This window comes from Gopherus evgoodei, chromosome 1 (assembly GCF_007399415.2).
Source record: "Gopherus evgoodei ecotype Sinaloan lineage chromosome 1, rGopEvg1_v1.p, whole genome shotgun sequence".
Taxonomy (NCBI): domain Eukaryota; kingdom Metazoa; phylum Chordata; order Testudines; family Testudinidae; genus Gopherus; species Gopherus evgoodei.
Genome location: NC_044322.1, coordinates 125994453 through 126015710, shown reverse-complemented (window position 1 = coordinate 126015710; position 21258 = coordinate 125994453). Strand labels below are relative to the sequence as shown.

The following is a 21258-nucleotide window of genomic DNA, read 5'->3' as shown; positions in this document are numbered from 1 at the left end:
CAATTTCCATGCCTGAAAAATGGCAGTGATAGTATTTACCTCAGAAGTATTATGAGTCTTAACGTTTGTAAAGCGCTATGAAATTTCTGAGAAAAAGAGCTAGGAAAGTGTTGTATTTTAGCTTAGTGCAGCTCACTGTGTTATCACGGTTTGTCTGCACTACATCTGGGAGCATGCCTCCTAGTTCAGGTAGACAGCCGTATTAGATCTGCTTGAGCTAGTATTCTAAAAATAGCAATATGGACACTGCAGCATTGCTGGCGGCACAAGCCCATCTGACCCCCTGGGTCTGTAGTCTGATAGCTAGCCCGTGCCGCTGCCCCAGCATTCACATTGCTATTTGCAGTGTGCTAGTTCAAGCTGAGCTAGTGTGTGTCTGTCTGCCTAGGCTGGGAGGCCCTTTCCCAGCTGCAGTATAGACATACCCTTAGTCATAATGGATCTCAGAGCAAGACAGCATTTCCTGATACTGATGATACATTTTATTGTATTTGTTGTTTGATTTGTAAAATGTGACAATTGCTGGGGTTTCTGGGCAGAGATGATCCCATTACCCCATGTTATATCACCTGGGACCAAGCTCGCTCTTCAGCTCCTGTTTTTACAATGGGAAAGACATAATTACAAGAGGACATGACTTGCAGAGCAGAGAGAAGTTTTACATAAAATAATTTCATTTAATATGTACAATACATGGGGTAGCTCAGTGGTTTGAGCATTGGCCTGCTGAACCCGGGGTTGTGAGTTCAATCCTTGAAGGGGGCCATTTAGGGATCTGGGGCAAAAATCTGTCTCGGGATTGGTCCTGCTTTGAGCAGGGGTTGGACTTGATGACCTCCTGAGGTCCTTTCTAACCCTGATATTCTATGAAAAGGGTCTGGTTGTGAGAGAGAGCATCAGTATGATATGTTCAAGAGAAAACTACATGATATTTCTTATTGAAAGATACACCTGTATAACATCACTAACCTCAGTAGAGTTACTCCTGATATATATCAGGGTAAGGTGGAAAAGAACCAGGCCCACAGAGTGCAGATATCATAGATAAATAAAAAGAAGGATGAAAAGTAAGCGGGACAATGAATAGAAGGCACATAGAGCCTGTGTCTCTTTCTGTGTACTTGGGATTGTATTTTCTCATGTAAGGAAAAACAAGACTGTTAAATGCACTGTTTCGATAAATGCTTATGAAGGGAGCGGTTACTTGTTGGTGTTAGTATCAAATTTTCTTTCTTCACCTTTTCAGCAAATTTCTGAAAACCTTTAGCATATAAGGTGTTGATTTGCTGTGTACGGTAGGTAATTACCAGGCTTTCTTCACACTTTTAGCAACACCTCCTTCTCCTTGTCCTTATTTCACTTGGCTGGGTGTTAGTTTTTTGTCAAGTGCTTTTCCTGTGCCAACCTATGGCTGCAGATACCTCCAGGAATCCCTTTAGTACAGTGGTCTCCAGTTACTTCTCAGGAGCAAGATGGTGCAGTGGTCTCTGTGCTCTGCAAGCCTGTCACATCTGGAGGCATGGCTACAAATTCCTTCATTCTCTTACAGCTGTAAAGGAGTTAGTTGGCATTTGTCCACGTGACAAAAACATTACTGTTCCGCAAAATTTCCCGTCTCTGGCATAATGCGAGCATAGTGCTGTGCAAGCCTCCCTTCAACCTCAGTCCTTATCTGAGACATCCTTTTTTCTCCAGCCTCTCCTAAGCAAAAACTAGCTGAAGAGTGGAATAGCAGAGATGTTTAAGACTGGAGGGCAATGGGAGAGGTTGCACGGTGTCTGCCTGCACTCTACCTAGCTTTCAGAAACACTAACTTCACTCACAAGATTAGAGTATAAAACAATTTGTCCCTTCTCCTGTTATTCTTTGACTGTTTCTGAGGGCCTGCCCCTATCACTCTCATGCAGGCAAAACTCGCATTGACAGCATAACAATAATGAGTATGGGATCACCTGTTGTCCTGTGGAGCTGTTAACATTTTTCCCATTTGTCTGATTTCTTTAATAGTATATTCTGTTTCTCTTTTGGGCAGTTCTAAACATACAGGTTAGACTCTCCAAGCACCATACAAGCCTCGGCTAAAGGAAGAAGTAAAATGGAGTTAAGGTTTAAGGCTATATTACAGCTTAGGAGTGTACAACTGTATCTTAATGTTTGCTCCCTTTTTTCGAGGCCTCTCCGTATTTGCTGGGCCAAATTCTCTTCCTTAGTAGCTTAGTCTGAGTCAAAGTCACCGTGGATTTGCATTTTGAAAAGATGGGATCTATGATGCTGGATCAGACCATTGTTCCATCAAGCCTCTAATGCTGTTGTGTAAGGGCTTGTCTACACTGGCACTTTACAGCGCTGCAACTGTCTCGCTCAGGGGTGTGAAAAAACACCCCCCTGAGCATTGCAAGTTTCAGAGCTGTAAAGCACCAATGTAGACAGTGCACCAGTGCTGGGAGTTGTGCTCCCAGCGCTAGAAGCTATACCCCTCGTGGAGGTGTTTTTTTTAAAGCGCTGGGAAAGTTCTCTCCAGCACTATGCTGTGACTACACAAGCCACATTAAAGCCCTGCCGGTGAAGACGCACCCTTAGAAGACTGAAGTAGAAAGTGAATTTAACTTTTCTATTATTTAAACATTCTCATTAATTGCCCCCTATGTCTTCCCTCTTGGTGGTCTCAAAGCATGCATGCAGATGCTTTGTTCCTTTTGAAACGTATCCTATCTTTCTGCATCATCACGGTTGGCTTTGATTGCAGTGAGTCCATTGTGGTTCTACAGTGCGGGAGGGGTGAGGAAGGGAGGCAGCCTGTGGAGAATCTGCACAGAGGTACAGGAGAAAGGGCATGAAGACAGATGTGGAGGTCCTATTTAAATTGTTTGAAAATTGGGTCCTAATTTTTCGTTATCTTTTTCTGTTTAAGCCTTCTGCCAGGTGGTTAACAGCAGTGAAAAGAGCAGGGTTTAATATACCTAGGGTCTCTCTTAAAACATAATTAAGCTGGATTGATGCCTGCTCCAGAAACCTGGGAAAACTAAACACCTATGAGACTGTGTACAAACAAGGGGATCTCTATTAAGGGAAAGGGAACACAGTCATAGCCTTGGGAAAACACAGCAACAGAATATATGTGCAAGTTACAAGTCAAATACCGTCCTTCTTCTGGTAACTTTCACAATAGTCTAACTCCCTTCGCACCTGCTGGTGAGAATATCCTACCAAAATCCAAGTTTATATATAGTTATGGTGACCTCCTAAGTGTCGCTAGGGGAATTGTGGATGAATAGCCTATGCAAATGAACATCTCTGTGGCAGCACATTTCACCAATAAATGGAATTGAGAGGGTTTTTCCCTTTGGTTCTAGTCATAGGGCTTATATCTGTAAGTATCAAAAGAAGTTTCTCTCAAAAGCTGTCATTTATGTTATCAATATATTCCTCATGCAAAGGGTATTTTGATGTTCCATTCAGTCAGTTAATAATTAGGTAGCTAAATCACCCATTATTATTACCATTGTAGCAAATTATTTTGTAACTTCATTTCTAACATGTTGATCTCTTAACATGGTAAGGTGTTCATCTGATTTTTATCTGGAGGCCTCTGGTATAATCTTAAAATTAAATTAAAATTTAGCACTAACAATGCTTATCATCACTCATATCGTGCTTTACAAAGTGTCCTACAGATGTCTCCCAACATTCTCATAAGGTAGGTGAGAAGTATTTCTTTGTAAATGTGGGGAAACTGAGAAAGCGGTTAAGCGACTTGCCCAAAGTTGCAGAACTGGGATAGAATTCAGGAATTTCTAATTCTGGCTCCTGTGAGTAGCTTGAGTCCCCTCTGCAAATGTTACCTATTATTATTTTTATTTATTATTTCCATGACTAGTGCCAAGGAACCTTAGTTGTGGACCAGGACACCACCATACTAGGCTCTATGCAAACACCTCTGTCTCCTAATACTCATGCTGGAATGTATATTAGAAGAGCACACAGAAATGTTGTAGAAATACAGCAGTGGTTGCTTTGTTTGTTCATTTTTATTGGCATTTTGAAGGTGTCATAAGCCACTAGTTCAGAATAGCTAGTTTTACCATGTTTAGGTCTTCTAAATTTTTATGGGTGCCATTTCTTTCTCAGTCAGTAGGATCAGTAAGAGTTGGGAGTGCTCAGCACTTTGTAAGATTGGCTGCTTTGTTTATGAGAGCACAGGGCTTTTCCAGTTACTATTTCTGTCCCAGATTATCATCCACACACAGGGAGGTATCCTCTGGGTCCAGTGCGAGGCTCTAGTGAGAAGCCCCAGTCTCCTGCTGGCAAAAGGTGCTGTTATTTCTACTGAAGCCCTATCCCTGGATCCATCTTTTATATCAACCTTTGTGTAGTAGGTATTGGATAAATTCAAAGTCTAGCCCCCTCAAGCTGCTGGAAGAAGGGAAAGTGTTTTTTTCTCTGTTCACTCATTTTGGGAGCCATCTGGCTGTTATGGCTCTTTTAGAAGCGCTTTTGGGTGTTATGGGATTGGGGGGAACACATCTCCACCAGCTTCTGCCACAGCCTCTTGATTGCTACAAGGGAGAGGAAGAAAGAAGTTTCTGCTATTCTACTAGTCCTCAGCCTACATTTCTTTGCCTCTTCTGCCATAAAAATCTCTAGTGCCAACCTCTGCTGCTCACCGTTCTGTGCATGATTCACAACTTGCCCACAGGTTTCTAAATAGTGGGAGTAAAGCCACTCCAAATCTTATGGACTTTACTTTGTTGTTGCTTGGCAAAGTTGTGACAGGCAGAAGAGGTATAAGAACTGTCTGAAGACTCAGTCTGGAAGATTACATTTGGAATGTTCTCCTCACAACCAGGAGGGCTAGGAACTTTTTTTTCTTTTAATGAAAGTTTAAATTGTGTAGAAGCTGAAGGCTCAAGCCCCCACACTTGCCATGGAGTGATTTGCACTTGGAATAATTATTTTCTTCCTTGGTTCTATTTACTAGCTTTCCACAAGGGCTAGAACTTTCTGAGAACTGTCATTTGGACAGAATTATCCAGTAGCCAGGTGATTACAACCAGGAATAGCAGTGCAGATGAATTCTTTTGTAATATATCATTTTAAAGTTGGTGAAAATGCTTTAAAGCTCTGCATTGTTAACTTATCCATGTAAATAAAAATGTAGGAAAAGTATTTGAATGTTTAGGATGAGAAAAGCTAGAGAATAATGTTGTAGTCGCCTGAGCTCACTATACTATTTCCTTTACCCAACTTGAAAAACTTGATTGTGTTGTGCTGTGTCACAGTGAATTATATTGTGTCTGGCAACAACACTCATCACCCAACGTTCACCTTCCTTTCAACCTGAATATTGCTGTACGAAAACAACTCTGAACTCGATACTTGTCATCCTGTCATCAAGCTAAATATTCACCTTTCTTTTGTGTCTCTACCAGTCAAGGCCTATGCTCTTACATCTAAGGTTTGTGACACAAGTGGAGCAATTAGGTAATAAAGCAAACCACAAAAGCCAGCACGCTAGGCAGGCAGCTGTCTATGCTAGCCAATGGGGGATACCAATGAGAGGAGCATGTCCTATGCCCCTCCTCTCTCTTTGAGATAGGTACCTTCCTGCAGTCTGGACTTAGGTGCTTATCTCTGCTAGCCATCCATGAAAAGGAACCCATCTGCAGTCAGGAGGCTCAGGGTATGTCTACACTGCAATTAAAAACCCATAGGTGGCCTGTGCCAGCTGATTCAGGCTCTCAGTTCTCAAACTGAGGGGCTGTTTAATTGCAGTGTAGATGTTTTGAGCTGAGGCTGCAGCCAAGCCTGAATGTCTACACAATTAAACAGCCCCTTAATCTGAGCCCCGTGAGTTTGAGTCATCTGCAGTGGGCTAACCATGGGTGTGTAACTGCAATGTAGACATATCCTCAGGCACTTATGGCCTTTCTTGCAGGAATGCCTTAGCTGCCTGCTGCACTCCACACAAAACAGCTGGAGGAGGAGATGGTCGTGCCCACCTTATAACTTTTAGATCAGTAGTTAGAGTACTCATCTGGGATATGGAAGAGGTTGTTTCCCTTCCTCCCTGCAAGGGAGAAAGAATTTGAACAGGGGTCTCCCACCACTCAGGAGCGTTCTCTAACCACTGAGCTATGCGATGTTCTGATGCAGGGCTTCCTCAGTCTGTCCTGTTCTAGCTGTTCCACTGTGGATTAAATAATGAAAGAGAAATTGGAGCAGGGGGACAGTATCCACTGTACCCTAAACATTAGGGTAGAGAATCACCCCCTGCCTCTTCAGGCCCAGTGACTATTTAAGTATTTATTCACACTGGAACGGTCATTGGGACAGGACAGAGAAGAGACATCATGGATTGCTTTGGGGCCTAGGTGGGAGACAGGTGTCCAGACACCTAGAGGGAGGCAGCAGTACACATATAGAAACATAGGCGCTGAGGGAACTTTTGCCCTGAAAACTTAGGCACTGAGTGAGTTGAGGCACCTACAGGGTTCAGCAGGAGTTTTGTGGATAGCAATGGAGCCTAAAACTGTGCCTTACGTGCCTAAACCTGAGATTTAGGCACCTAAGTCTGGGATGTAAGTATCCAAGTACCTTTGTGGATTGAGTGATGACTGGGCCTGATGACTGGCCTGTCAACTTTATAAACCCAGTTCTGGTGAGAGAGTTGGGTTTTTCCTTTCCCATTCCTCCAGCATTAAACACCACTCCACCAGCTTCTCTTGCTCATCACGTGTCCAGCGTCTGTCACTTTTCTGACTTCTTCCCATCTATCCTTCCCTCTCTCTCTGCCCCTCCATTTTTCTCTCCTCACAATCACCTCATTCTCAGTGACTTCCACATCTACTAAAATGTAGCAAAGTTAGTTCAGTGAACAAACTAATAATGTAGTTCAGTGTTTCTCAAACTGGGGTTGCTGCTTGTGTAGGGAAAGCCCCTGGCAGGCTGGGCTGGTTTGTTTACCTTCCCCGTCCGCTCCGACTGGCCACGGTTTGCCGCTGCAGGCCAATGGGGGCTGCTGGAAGCAGCGACCAGTAAGTCCCTTGGCCCACGCTGCTTCCAGCAGCTCCCATTGGCCTAGAGCAGCCAGTGGGAACTGCAATCAGCTGGACCTGCGGATGAGGCAGGAAAACAAACTAGCCCAGCCTGCCAGGGGCTTTCCCTACACAAGCGGTGATTCCAGTTTGAGAAACACTGATGTAGGTCATTGAAATAAGTGATGGGGATGTGTATCCGAGATATTAAAAAAAGAGTGGTAGGTTGAAATGGAGGACATGAGGAGAAGGGGAAGGAAGCAGGAGGCATATTTAGAGTCAGAGGAGGTGGAAGATAATATACTTGGGGCTAATGGAAAGGAGTCCCATCTAAGGAATTTTTTTTTTTTTTTGGAACATCACTACAGTTGAAACTGCAAATATCAGTACAGAGAATGAAGGAAAATGGAATAAACCTGAATTTACTGAACAGACGGTTGTGGAATAAAAAGAAATTGTATTTGTGTAGGCTTCCTCATCACTCTTCATAGAAGTTGTGTTGGATTGGGATGGATTTACCTCTGCTGGGGGCTATTTTCAATGTACATTCCTATTTAATGAATTCTTATTTATCTAACTTTGTCAGATGTGCCCATTAAGTAGGCACATACATATGTTTGTGCCCTGTAATTTGTCTTTACACATGCATATAAATTGTAGCACTGTCTACAAATGGATCATCCTGCCCCTATCATCAATAAAATCCTAATACTTCTTATCTCAACTCATACCAAACCCCTGAGGAAAATCCTAAGGAATTGATCTTGAAGTGCAGGCTCATTTGGGCTAAGGAATGTTAGCTTAGAAAGAGTTAGTTATTGTTTCTTTGTGAATGTTTTGAAATGTTGGAACTAAAAGATTTCCAAAATTCTTCAACTGGAATTACTTTTAAGGAACTCAGGCCCTGATCTAGCAAAGTGCTTAAACATATGCTTAACTTTAAGTATACGAATGGCCTCACTAAAGTCACTGGTATGAAATTGGAACAATACACTGGAGAATCAGGCCCCTTGATTCTGTGCTGAAAGCTGCTTTGTGGCAGGACCTTTTTGTTATTCATGCATTTGCTGTATTCTTCCTGCTTGTCAAAGTCCCATCAGCACTGGGTCCCTTCTTGTTCCCTTGATCCATTATGCTGTAGTCCACCTCCAAATTGTTGTCCTCAGCCGTTTCATCCATTGTTTCAGATTGGCACTTACTGCTGTGTCATGTTACAAAGAAATCATCCAGTTGCTGCTTTGGTGACCTTCCTCCTTTCGTTTGCACCTTCAGTGATCATACTACCTTCTACCATATGCACCTGTACATTGAATGAGACAGAATTTACCATAGCATTTTGATAGAGTCCAAAATGCCACACAAGTTACAGTGCCTACATAATGTGATAAGCCTGATATTTATAAACCATTATTGTTATTCCTTTTTAGCAACTCTAACAATTCTGCAAAGTCAAACTATTTTCAATGGATGGCTGAAAGGAACACATGTGGCCTAGAGACTATTTCTTTGCCAAATTACAAATTTCTGCCTTGTCTTGTTTAGGCACAAAAGCTGTTCCTAGAAAAGTTGGAATTTCTTATTTCATTCTGGAAAAAAAAATCTTTTTTTATAAACTTTCTTCATTTTCAAAAACTGCAGGGGCATTTTTGCTCAACATTTATTTTCAAGTGTCCTCATGAAGAGAGCAGACCTGGAAAACATCAGCCAAAAAGGTAAAAGCTTCGCAAAGTAATAAATGCCTGAAAAAGGTCTTTGGAATAGAAAATTTAGTTGACTACTGAGTGCTCACTCCAGCTGTAATTTCAACCTTAGCTCTTAGGTCCTGCTTGTGGGCCCCTTATTTGCAGTTATTCAGATAGGTAGTCAGTGGGGCTACTCCTGTGAATAACTCCTCTCCCAAGTGAATAAGATGGGGGAGGCAGCATAATCTAGCCTTTAGTGAATTTTTAGTTACTGGAGAATATATTTATTGGAGCAGGTAGACACACAGCTCTCATTTAAAAAAAAAAAACCTTTTTAAAAGGATGTCCTTTCAGTTACAAGGAAAATTGTGAATTTAAGATACCAAGGGTGGAACTCCTGGCCTTGTTGAAGTTAATGAAGTTTTGCAATGGACTTCAGTGAAGCCAGGGTTTACCCAATATGTGTATGGGAAGAGAGAACTCATGGGAGCAGCACAAGTAGTGTGTTTAAAGACTACTTAAAAATATGGGATTGTTACTACATTTTAGGGGGTTGCTTTTTAGGTAACACAAAGTTAGATAACTGTTGGACAGATCAAAGCCTGCTGCTTTTTGAGCTAGTGTGAGACTATTGTTTATTTGTTCTTTGTATTATACTAGTGCCTTGCAGCACGAGTCATGGAACAGGATTCCCTGGAGCTAGCTGCTGTACAAACAGGGCCTTACAAGCTAAGAATAAGATAAAAGACAGCAGATGGAGACAGACAGACAGACGGGGAAGTACAATTAATGAGACCGTATTGGTCAGCATGGTATGTGGTGGTCTTGGCACACTTGCAGCTTCACTGTTGTCAAGTTTTTTATAGACCTGACCGCAAAGGAGTTTTCAGGAGGAATTTGAAGGTGGATAATGAGGTAGCTTTGTCAATGTTTATGGAGAGTGCCTCCAAACCATGTGGGGCAGCACAGGGAAAAGTGCAAATATATTTGTTTGAAAATGGGGTAGTGGAGGCTGGCATGACAGGCTGATTGAAGGTGAGCACTGACAGCTCAGTAGGAATTGAGAAATGACTGGTAGGGCAGGGACTGACTGTGAAGGTGGTGGTATCTACTCCACTCCGTAGGGACACGACTGCTGCAGACTAAAATATTCAACACAATTTTTCTTCCTGAGCATCCAGTAGTTTACTCTCAAAAGAGAGAGAAACCCTATTAACTTTACAAATGCCGCATTTTCTTACCCTAAAAGGCTCCTCACACCTCTGATTTTATTTTATTGCTGTAATTTATTTTTTTCCCCCAAAGCAATTAAATTGAAGTCATGGCTTGTTCAACCTTTCTTCTTGTTTAGCTGGAATTTCTTTTCTGTTGCTGCTGTTGGGGTTTTTTCATATAAGGCTTAATTGTGCAACCTTTAAACCACATTGATGTAATCCCTATCCACATAAAAAGTCCCTTTAATTAAGCCAAGGTACTGTCCCAAATTGATGTGTCAATAGAAGAGGCTTTAGAGCAAACTGGTAAACTGAACAGAAATAAGTCACCAAGCCTAGATGGTATTTGCCCAAGAATTCCAAAGGAACTCAAATATAGAATTGCACAACTATTAACTGTACTACATAACCTGTCGCTGAAATCAGCCTCTGTAGCAGATGACTGGAAGGTAGCTAAATGCTTATTTTCTAAAAAAGGGCTCCGGAGGGGATCCTGGCAGTTGCAGAGCAGTGAGTCTAACTTCAGTACCAGATGAATTGGCAGAAACGATAGTAAAGAACAGAATTATCAGACACACAGATAAACATGGTGTGTTGAGGAAAAGTCAACCTGGCTTTTATAAAGGGAAATCATGCCTCACAGCCTGTTAGAATTCTTTGAGGGAATCAACAAGCATGTGGATAAGAGGGATCCAGTCGATAAAGTGTACTTGGACTTTCAGAAAGCCTTTGATAGGGTCTCTCACCAAAGGCTATTAAGGAATCTAAGTAACCCTGGGATAAGAGGAAAGGTCATCTTATGGATCAGTAACTGGTTGAAAGATAAGAAACAAGAGTAAGAATGAACTGTCAGTTTTCACAGTAGAGACGTGAACAACGGGGTCCTCCAAGGATCTGTACTGAGACATCTGCTATTTGACATATTCATTAATGATCTGGAAACAGTGAAAAGTGAGGTGGCAAAGTTTGCAGACAGTAAAAATTATTGAAGATATGTAAGTCCAAAGCAGCCTGTGAGAAGTTATAGAGAGATATCACAAAATTGGGTGACTGGGCAACAAAATGACAGATGAAATTCAACATTGATAGGTGCAAAGTAATGCACATTGAAAAAAAAATCCCAGCTATAGATGTGCAACGATATGTTCTAAATGAGCTTTAACCATTCAAGAAAGAGATCTTGGTGTTACTATGGATAGTTCTCTGAAAACTTCTGCTGAATGCCCAGCAGTGATCAAAAATGCTAACAGTATATAAGGAACTATTAGGAAAATGATAGAAAATAAGACAGAAAACATGCCTACACTATATCCATGGTGCGCCCACACCTTGAATATTGTGTCCAGTTCTGGTTGCCGCATCTCAAAAAGGATATAATGGAAGTGGAAAAAGTTTCAGAGAAGGGGAACAAAGACAATTAAGGGTATGGAACAGTTTCCATATAAGAAGAGATTCAAAAGATTAGTGCTGTTCAGCTTAGAAGAGAGATGACTAAGGGGGATGATGACATTATAGAGGTATATAAAATCATGAACGCGTAGAAAAAATTATTAGAGAAGTATTATTTACCCTTTCAAACAAAACAAAAAACAGGTTAGCTGATGAAATTAATAGGCAGCAAGTTTAATACAAACAGCAGGAATTTCTTTTGTCACACAAATAACCTGTGGAACTCATTGTCGTGGGATGCTGTGATGGTCAGAAGTATAACTGGGTTCAAACTGGATACATTAATGGAGGATAGGTCCATCAATGGGTATTAGCCAAGATGGTCAGGGACACAACCCCATGCTTGGAGTGACCCTAAACCTCTGACTGCCAGAAGCCAAAAGTAGAAGACAGAAGTGGATCAGTCCATAATTGTCATGTTGTGAACACTCCCCCTGAAGCTCTGGTATGGGCCACTGTTGGAGATAGGATGCTGGGCAAGATGGACCAAGGTCTGACCCACTGTAGCCGTTCTTATGTACTTATGTGAGTAGGAGTTGCACAGTTCTGCTCCTAATGAACAAAATATGGACTAAAGCAGATAAACCCTCAAATATTTACAGTGACATATGTTTTTATATGTTTTTAATATTTTTATATTCTATAGACTAGAGTACAGAAATGTTGGGAAGTGGACACCAGGAATTTTGTTTTTACATTTTTTCTGTTTCAGCTTATTGTGATTTTGCTCCCTGTTATTGGGGAAGCAAATACAGAGCCCCTTTCCAAAGGGTCTGAAGGATATCATGCTGCTAACTGAAAAATTCTTATATTATCCCTGTATGCGTGTTTGACTAAATAAGCAACCTGTAAATTGACTTGCAACAGCTGCCATGTGTCTTTAGACAATAGAAATAGTTAAGCCGAAAATCGTAAAGGACAGATTGTTGCAGGACAACAACAATAACAACAGAATGCATGCAAATAGAAACGACTACATTTTTCTAATTGGACATCTATCATTTGTGTGTCATCAGCCTCAGTCTTTTGTGAACTATTAATACTAGAAAATTATACTGTGGTTGATAAACGTAAGTATTATGTTCCTTTAATTGCCTACCAGGTTTGTTGTTGCATTTTTTATTGGCCAAAGTTGAGTGTATGTATGTATTTATAATATGTACCTTATATCCTTATCTGTATTGCTACTGTGAATTAATGCATTATTTTTTTCTCTTCATGTAGTTTTCCCTACACAAAATGGAAATGTCGCTATAGTGACTGGAGGTGCTAAAGGAATTGGTTATCATACTGTGAAGCATTTGGCAAGACTTGGCATGCATGTTATACTAGGTACTGTCATTATTTTGTCAATACAAATTTATATTGTGCCTCCGGGACTAAAATCTTAAAGAAATATCTGCCCAGCAGTATAACTAAAAATATGCCTGGTTGTTACGGAGCCAAATCCTGCCAAGCCTTATGTTATTTAAAATGTTTATTACGGCAGTGCCTTGGGCCGACCAAGAGTGGGGCCCCAAGGTGCTAGGCCCTGTACACACACAGAGAGGTAGATGGTCTCCGTTCCAAAGAGCTTACACAAATCTCTTTTGTACAAGTTCTAATGCTTAGCCCCTCTGAATATTTGGCCCATAGTTTATGTTGCAAGCGTCTTTAAGAACTAGTACTGGAATCCTTTCATGCAAAAAGCAGTCAGTGTGAGCACATATATAAAACACACACTTGACCATGGTAATTTGAAATACATTGTACACTGGGCACACTTTAAAATGTTCTTTTTACTGATTTTTAGGCAAAGTGCTACTGTTATGAGAAGGTATTCCTCCTACTTAGGATGTGGGAGACAGTAAAACTTTTTTAAGGTGTCCATTCTACATTAAGAGGAAATATTATGAAAAATTTAAAGGTATTTTTTGGTGTATGGGGAATGGTTCATGTTTTGTCCCATATAATGTAACGCAAAAGAAGTTAGGAAAATTGTTCTAAGTAAAGCAAACATTGAATTATCCACACACAAAAAGATTAGTGAAGATTTTGAGTAATCTTTCACTCCAATTCTGGGGGTTTCTTGGATTTTTTTTTAAATTATATAATGTTTAAAACACTACAATATATTGCCTAATCTTTTCCTGTTGCTAACCCACTAGCTTTTAATTTAAAATAATGTAATTTAGAGCTATTCCAAGATTACTCTATCTGTGTTTAATTATACTTCAGCAATCCAGAAATTTAACTTTATTCAGATGGAAAATATGCCTATATTAAGAGTGAAAAGCTACTAGCAGTGGTGGATCAGTCTGTTCTCAGTCATGTGGGTGGGAATGCAGAGTACCTCCATTAACATTAAGGGAGTTACTCTGTCTTAGTACAGGTGTAATGCAGAGAAGAACCTAGTTGTACATGTTTTAAAAGTCACATCAAAATCAAGGATCTGAAAACACAACTAGGTGCTACTGTATTCTAGCTAATGTTGTCACTATTGCTATTGCGCTCAAAGTATCTTTATATATTTCTAAGGTGAATTGCAAAAACTTTACTCAAAAAAAACAACCCAGTTCCTGTGTCATTTTTTTCCCCCTTTCTTTAGGAAACATACAAACAAACTTTTGGTTTTGTTTTCAAAATAATTTTATATCATTTAAGGTAGAAATGGTGAGAATTATTTCAATCAAGTGCAATATCTGAGCCAAACCCTGACCTAGGCAGGGAGCCCAATCAGAGCTTCACAGCCTGGATGGGTTCTGCATCCATGGAGCCCTCCAGAAGGGAGAGGCCCCCTCAGCAAACTCAGCAGTCACTCTGGCAGGCGAGCCTTGCCCTGTTTGGCAGTGCACCGACATTTCTGCACAGAGGCAAGAGGAGAGGGGGCAATGCATCTACCCCTGGTGTCTGGCCAGAGAAAGAGTTAGAGGACTAATAGATCCCCTCACAGAAATGTCTGACAGCTGCAAAGGAAGCTATTGACTGGTAACAGTGGACACCATCATGTGCTGACTTATCATGGTGATGGGGCAATATAAGAACCTCAACAGAATCCCAGGAGTCGGTGCTGGAACTACGGGTGCTGGGGGTGCTGCTGCTCCACCTGGCCTGAAGTGGTTTCCATCATATCCAGGGTTTACAGTTTGGTTCAATGGCTTTCAGCACCCCCACTATACAAATTGTTCCAGCACCCCTACCCCCTGGGAGGGCCGGCTCCAGGGTTTTTGCCCCCCTCAGGCAGTGGGGAAAAATAAAAGCCACGATCGGTAGCAGCTCAACTGCACCACTTTCTTCTTTGGCGGCAGGTCCTTCCCTCTGAGAGGGACCGAGGGACCTGCTGCCGAAGAGCCTGACATGCTGCCCCTTCCCCTTGGCCACCCCAAGCACCTGCTTGCTGAGCTGGTGCCAGGAGCCGGCCCTGCCTCTGGGGCAATCAGTGCGGGAACACAGTAGTGACCTCTGGATGCTTCCATTCACCAGATATGCTTTCTGAGCCCTCAGGTTCCCTGCACAAGGGAGATGGAGAGGTATGGCTCTTGTCACTGTCATTTTCTCTTATCCTGTTGTCCCTCCTCATCAGGAGATTTAAAGCAAATTCCTATTCTGATTTCATGTCTTTATTCACCAATTTTGATCTATAACGGCTTCTTCACCTTCTGCAGCAAACTGGAATTCTGCACAATGTGTTAATTTCTTTTGGGCATAGAGAAATCTGTAGGGGTTAAAAGAGAGACATGAACACTAGATAGTGCCGGGAAAAACTTGACCCCTGTGTAGTCAATGAGGGTTTTGCCATTGGCATCAATGACTCCAGGATTTCACCCCAGACTTTGATACTAAAATGCTTAATTATTAGATCTTATTCTCAATATATCTGTGACCACAAAGAAGCTTTTCCATATACTTCCGCTGTTGATGCAAGAGCCTTCCCCTCTTCTGTAGTTCCTGCTGTCTGGAACAGCTGTCATGTATGTCATGGCCTTATTATGGGCTGCCATCTGCTCCCATTAAAGTAAATAGCAGAAGTCCTAATGCCTTCCATGGGAGCAGACTGTGGGCATATCTATATTACCAGCATTACTATACTGTTATAACTCCCAATTTGGACATTATTTGGAATAATACTGTTAATGCACAAATTCAGCTACACTGAAAAAAAAAGGTTGCTGTAATTCTGAGTAAGAGTGTCTATACAGTGAGTTATACTGGTATAACTATAATGGTGTAGTTCATCTCATGTGAAAACTCAATATAATGTAATATGACACCATTGAGAGGGTTATCTGCAGCAGGAACTACATCTCTGGATCTAAAAGCATGAGCCTCTCCTGCCAGTTTTGTCATCTCAAAGGTTGTAGGGATTCATAAACCTCTATGTGATCCAGCCACTAGGAGGCAGAACCACATTGTGAGTATGTCTACTCTGCAGTCGAGAGGTGTGATGGAAGCTAGGGTTCACATACCTGAACTAGCTTTCATCGCATGGCAGCTGCTGGACCATGTACCCAGGGTTCCAGGTGGGTGGGGTTAGTTTGAGCAGCCACTTATGCTGCTGTGGCTTCCCTACTATTGTTAGAAATTAGGTCACCTCAAATTGTGAACCGGAGTTTAGACTGATTCAAAGCTTGTGTGCTTTAAGATCTGCCATGCCCCCTGGGTGTTCCAGCTTAGGAATTTAATAAAATATTTTGCTATGCATGTGTCAAAAATTCTGACTTTAAATACTTAGAACTTTAAGTTGGTCTCTTCCTTAAATCTCAGTGAGTTAATAAAATAAGCCTAGCATAGTGATTCTAATTTCAGCTAAGAATCCTGTGGCACCTTATAGACTAACAGACGTTTTGGAGCATGAGCTTTCGTGGGTGAATACCCACTTCCTCAGATGCATGTAGTGGAAATTTCCAGGGGCAGGTGTATATATGCTAGCAAGCAAGCTAGAGATAACGAGGTCAGTTCAATCAGGGAGGATGAGGCCCTGTTCTAGCAGCTGAGGTGTGAGAACCAAGAGAGGAGAAACGGGTTCTGTAGTTGGCAAGCCATTCACAGTCTTTGTTCAATCCTGAGCTGATGGTGTCAAATTTGCAGATGAACTGAAGCTCAGCAGTTTCTCTTTGAAGTCTGGTCCTGAAGTCTTTTTGCTGCAGGACGGCCACCTTAATGTCTGCTATAGTGTGGCCAGGGAGGTTGAAGTGCTCTCCTACAGGTTTTTGTATATTGCCATTCCTGATGTCTGATTTGTGTCCATTTATCCTTTTCCGTAGAGACTGTCCAGTTTGGCCGATGTACATAGCAGAGGGGCATTGCTGGCATATGATGGCGTATATTACATTGGTGGATGTGCAGGTGAATGAACCAGTGATGGTGTAGCTGATCTGGTTAGGTCCTGTGATGGTGTCGCTGGTGTAGATATGTGGGCAGAGTTGGCATCGAGGTTTGTTGCATGGATTGGTTCCTGAGCTAGAGTTATTATGGTGTGGTGTGCAGTTACTGGTGAGAATATGTTTCAGGTTGGCAGGTTGTCTGTGGGCGAGGACTGGCCTGCCACCCAAGGCCTGTGAAAGTGTGGGATCATTGTCCAGGATGGGTTGTAGATCCTTGATGATGCGTTGGAGGGGTTTTAACTGGGGGCTGTATGTGATGGCCAGTGGAGTCCTGTTGGTTTCTTTCTTGGGTTTGTCTTGCAGTAGGAGGCTTCTGGGTACACGTCTGGCTCTGTTGATCTGTTTCCTTATTTCCTCGTGTGGGTATTGTAGTTTTGAGAATGCTTGGTGGAGATTTTGTAGGTGTTGGTCTCTGTCTGAGGGGCTAGAGCAGATGCGGTTGTACCTCAGTGCTTGGCTGTAGACAATGGATCGTGTGATGTGTCCGGGATGGAAGCTGGAGGCATGAAGGTAGGCATAGCGATTGGTAGGTTTTTGATATAGGGTGGTATTAATGTGACCATCGCTTATTTGCACCGTGGTGTCAAGAAATTGGACCTCCCGTGTAGATTGGTCCAGGCTGAGGTTAATGGTGGGGTGGAAGCTGTTGAAATCGTGGTGGAATTTTTCCAGAGTCTCCTTTCCGTGGGTCCAGATGATGAAGATGTCATCAATGTAGCGTAGGTAGAGAAGGGGCGTGAGTGGACGAGAGCTGAGGAAGCGTTGTTCCAGGTCGGCCATAAAAATATTGGCATACTGTGGGGCCATGTGGGTGCCCATAGCAGTGCCACTGATCTGGAGATATATATTGTCATCAAATTTGAAATAGTTGTGCGTAAGTATAAAGGCACAGAGCTCAGCAGCCAGTTGTGCTGTGGCATCATTAGGGATAGTGTTCCTGACAGCTTGTATTCCATCTGTGTGTGGGATGTTTGTGTAGAGAGCCTCTACATCCATGGTGGCTAGGATGGTGTTTTCTGGGAGGTGACCAATGCATTGTAGTTTCCTCAGGAAATCAGTGGTGTCACGGAGATAGCTGGGAGTGCTGGTGGCATAGGGTCTGAGTAGAGAGTCCATATATCCAGACAGTCCTTCAGTGAGAGTGCCAATGCCCGAGATGATGGGGCGTCCAGGATTTCCGGGTTTGTGGATCTTGGATAGTAGATAGAATAACCCTGGTCAGGGCTCAAGGGGTATGTTGATTTCTTCTGGTGTTAGTGTAGGGAGTGTCCTGAGTAGATGCTGTAGTTTCTTAGTGTATTCCTCAGTGGGATCTGAGGGAAGTGGCCTGTAGAATTTGGTATTGGAGAGTTGTCTGGCGGCCTCCTTTTGGTAATCAGACCTGTTCATGATGACAATGGCACCTCCTTTATCAGCCTCTTTGATGATAATGTCAGGGTGGTTTCTGAGGCTGTGGATGGCATTGCGTTCTGCACGACTTAGGTTGTGAGGCAAGCGATGTTGTTGTTCCACGATTTCTGCCTATTTCTAATTTGATGACAATATATATCTCCAGATCAGTGGCATTGTTATGGGCACCCACATGGCCCCACAATATGCCAATATCTTTATGGCCGACCTGGAACAACGCTTCCTCAACTCTTGTCCACTCACGCCCCTTCTCTACCTACGCTACATTGATGACATCTTCATCATCTGGACCCACGGAAAGGAGACTCTGGAAAAATTCCACCACGATTTCAACAGCTTCCACCCCACCATCAACCTCAGCCTGGACCAATCTACACGGGAGGTCCAATTTCTTGACACCACGGTGCAAATAAGCGATGGTCACATTAATACCACCCTATATCAAAAACCTACCAATCGCTATGCCTACCTTCATGCCTCCAGCTTCCATCCCGGACACATCACACGATCCATTGTCTACAGCCAAGCACTGAGGTACAACCGCATCTGCTCTAGCCCCTCAGACAGAGACCAACACCTACAAAATCTCCACCAAGCATTCTCAAAACTACAATACCCACACGAGGAAATAAGGAAACAGATCAACAGAGCCAGACGTGTACCCAGAAGCCTCCTACTGCAAGACAAACCCAAGAAAGAAACCAACAGGACTCCACTGGCCATCACATACAGCCCCCAGCTAAAACCCCTCCAACGCATCATCAAGGATCTACAACCCATCCTGGACAATGATCCCACACTTTCACAGGCCTTGGGTGGCAGGCCAGTCCTCGCCCACAGACAACCTGCCAACCTGAAACATATTCTCACCAGTAACTGCACACCGCACCATAATAACTCTAGCTCAGGAACCAACCCATGCAACAAACCTCGATGCCAACTCTGCCCACATATCTACACCAGCAACACCATCACAGGACCTAACCAGATCAGCCACACCATCACTGGTTCATTCACCTGCACATCCACCAATGTAATATACGCCATCATATGCCAGCAATGCCCCTCTGCTATGTACATCGGCCAAACTGGACAGTCTCTACGGAAAAGGATAAATGGACACAAATCAGACATTAGGAATGGCAATATACAAAAACCTGTAGAAGAGCACTTCAACCTCCCTGGCCACACTATAGCAGACCTTAAGGTGGCTGTCCTGCAGCAAAAAAAACTTCAGGACCAGACTTCAAAGAGAAACTGCTGAGCTTCAGTTCATCTGCAAATTTGACACCATCAGCTCAGGATTGAACAAAGACTGTGAATGGCTTGCCAACTACAGAACCAGTTTCTCCTCTCTTGGTTTTCACACCTCAGCTGCTAGAACAGGGCCTCATCCTCCCTGATTGAACTGACCTTGTTATCTCTAGCTTGCTTGCTAGCATATATATACCTGCTCCTGGAAATTTCCACTACATGCATCTGAGGAAGTGGGTATTCACCCACGAAAGCTCATGCTCCAAAATGTCTGTTAGTCTATAAGGTGCCACAGGATTCTTTGCTGCTTTTACAGATCCAGACTAACACGGCTACCCCTCTGATACTAATTTGAGCTGTTACTTATATGAAAAAAAGTCCATTTAGCATATGTGGGGAACAGTTGGGTGTTCTTCCCCACCCTTGTCCTTGCATCCAACTCATATACGCGTTCACATCCATAATTCAAAACAAATCTGTACCAACTTTGTTCAAACCAGGGCATAAGTAGTGGTAATTCTAAAACACCACCCCTTGTAGCACTTAAATGAGACATCACATGCAGTAAATTGTGTAGCTCTGTGATTCCCCTCCCTTTTCTTACATGAGGAGCAAGCAGTTACCAGTTCTGATACTTGAATTAGCCCTAGGCTTCTCAGTTAGCTCTTTACTGACAGGAATTGGGCAGTTCACACTACTCAGAGCTATTGTTCCAGATTCTCTGTAAACATCTTTTCATCAGTTACGAGTCACATTTTTTAAGTTTTCTTCATAACCATTACATCTGTAAACTGAACTATTTAAAGGAAGCTGAGATTCTGGATCATGAGACCAGTTTCAGAGAAGCGCCAGGATGCCACAGATCAGCTCAGTCTTAGCCCAGGTTCAAACTTGCAGAACATTCTATTCACTGAGTCCAAGCATGGAAAACTTTAGCTAAAAAAAAATTTGTATCCAAAAATTATGAGCAACTGAAAAAAGGAGTTTTAGAATGGAAGTTAGAACTCGCCTTACCTGTGACAGGCACTAGTTACTGAATAACTGTCTTAATATAGACTTGCTGTTCTACTTTGCAATTCCACACATATTTACTTTTGAACTTCCCCCTTTGTAAGGGCTGGGGGTACTAAAGGAAGTGGCAAATTTTGATTTGAGTGGCAGTATCTAATATGAAAGCTCTCATTCTTCACAGATTTGCACCGTCAGTGAAAAGTGAGCATAAAACACAAAAGTTCTGATTTGGCAGCATTCTGTGCATGCTGGGCACAGCTGAAAACACAAAGTAGTGGAAAATCAGGCCCATACTGTGCTTTTGAAGTGTAATCATACTATAAGTACACTTAATCTATTGGAGCCTCAAATTTTGTTTCAGATTAATAAAATTCCACTGAGAAACCCAGCACTTACTTGAAACCCCTTCAAGTCCAGCTGCAACCGAGAAAGCAAATACACCTCTACCCTTGTCATGGTATAATTCCCCACTCTGAACCTTAGCGTCCAAAAGGTGGGGTACCAGCATGAATTCCTCTAAGTTCAATTACCAGCTTAGTACTTGTAGCGCTGTCACCAACCAGGAATTCCAGTGCCTGGTACACTCTGGTCCCCACAAAACCTTGCCCGGGGACCCCCAAGACCGAGTCCCTCTGGATCTTAACACAAGGAAAGTAAACCCTTTCCCTCACCATTGCCTCTCCCGGGCTTCCCCTCCCTGGGTTACCCTGGAAGATCACTGTGGTTCAAACTCCTTGAATCTTTAAACAGAGAGGAAAATTTACCTCCCCTCCTCCTTCTCTCTCTCCCTCCCAGACTCTCCCTGACAGAGCAAGTAATCCTAACACAGAGAGAGAATTAA

General features: G+C 42.6%; 1 protein-coding gene across 8 annotated transcripts in view; it reads left to right on the top strand.

The window, feature by feature from the left end:
• DHRSX (dehydrogenase/reductase X-linked) overlaps nt 1–21258 on the top strand; it is a 233550-nt gene that overhangs the window by 31940 nt on the left and 180352 nt on the right. For 7 of the 8 annotated variants that reach the window (XM_030572022.1, XM_030572014.1, XM_030572059.1 and 4 more), the window contains one exon: nt 12604–12711. In XM_030572022.1, coding sequence (XP_030427882.1) covers nt 12604–12711 — 108 coding nt within the window. Of the gene's footprint in view, nt 1–8694; nt 8747–12603; nt 12712–21258 lie in introns of those variants that run through there. The other variant, XM_030572069.1, reaches the window with a different exon arrangement.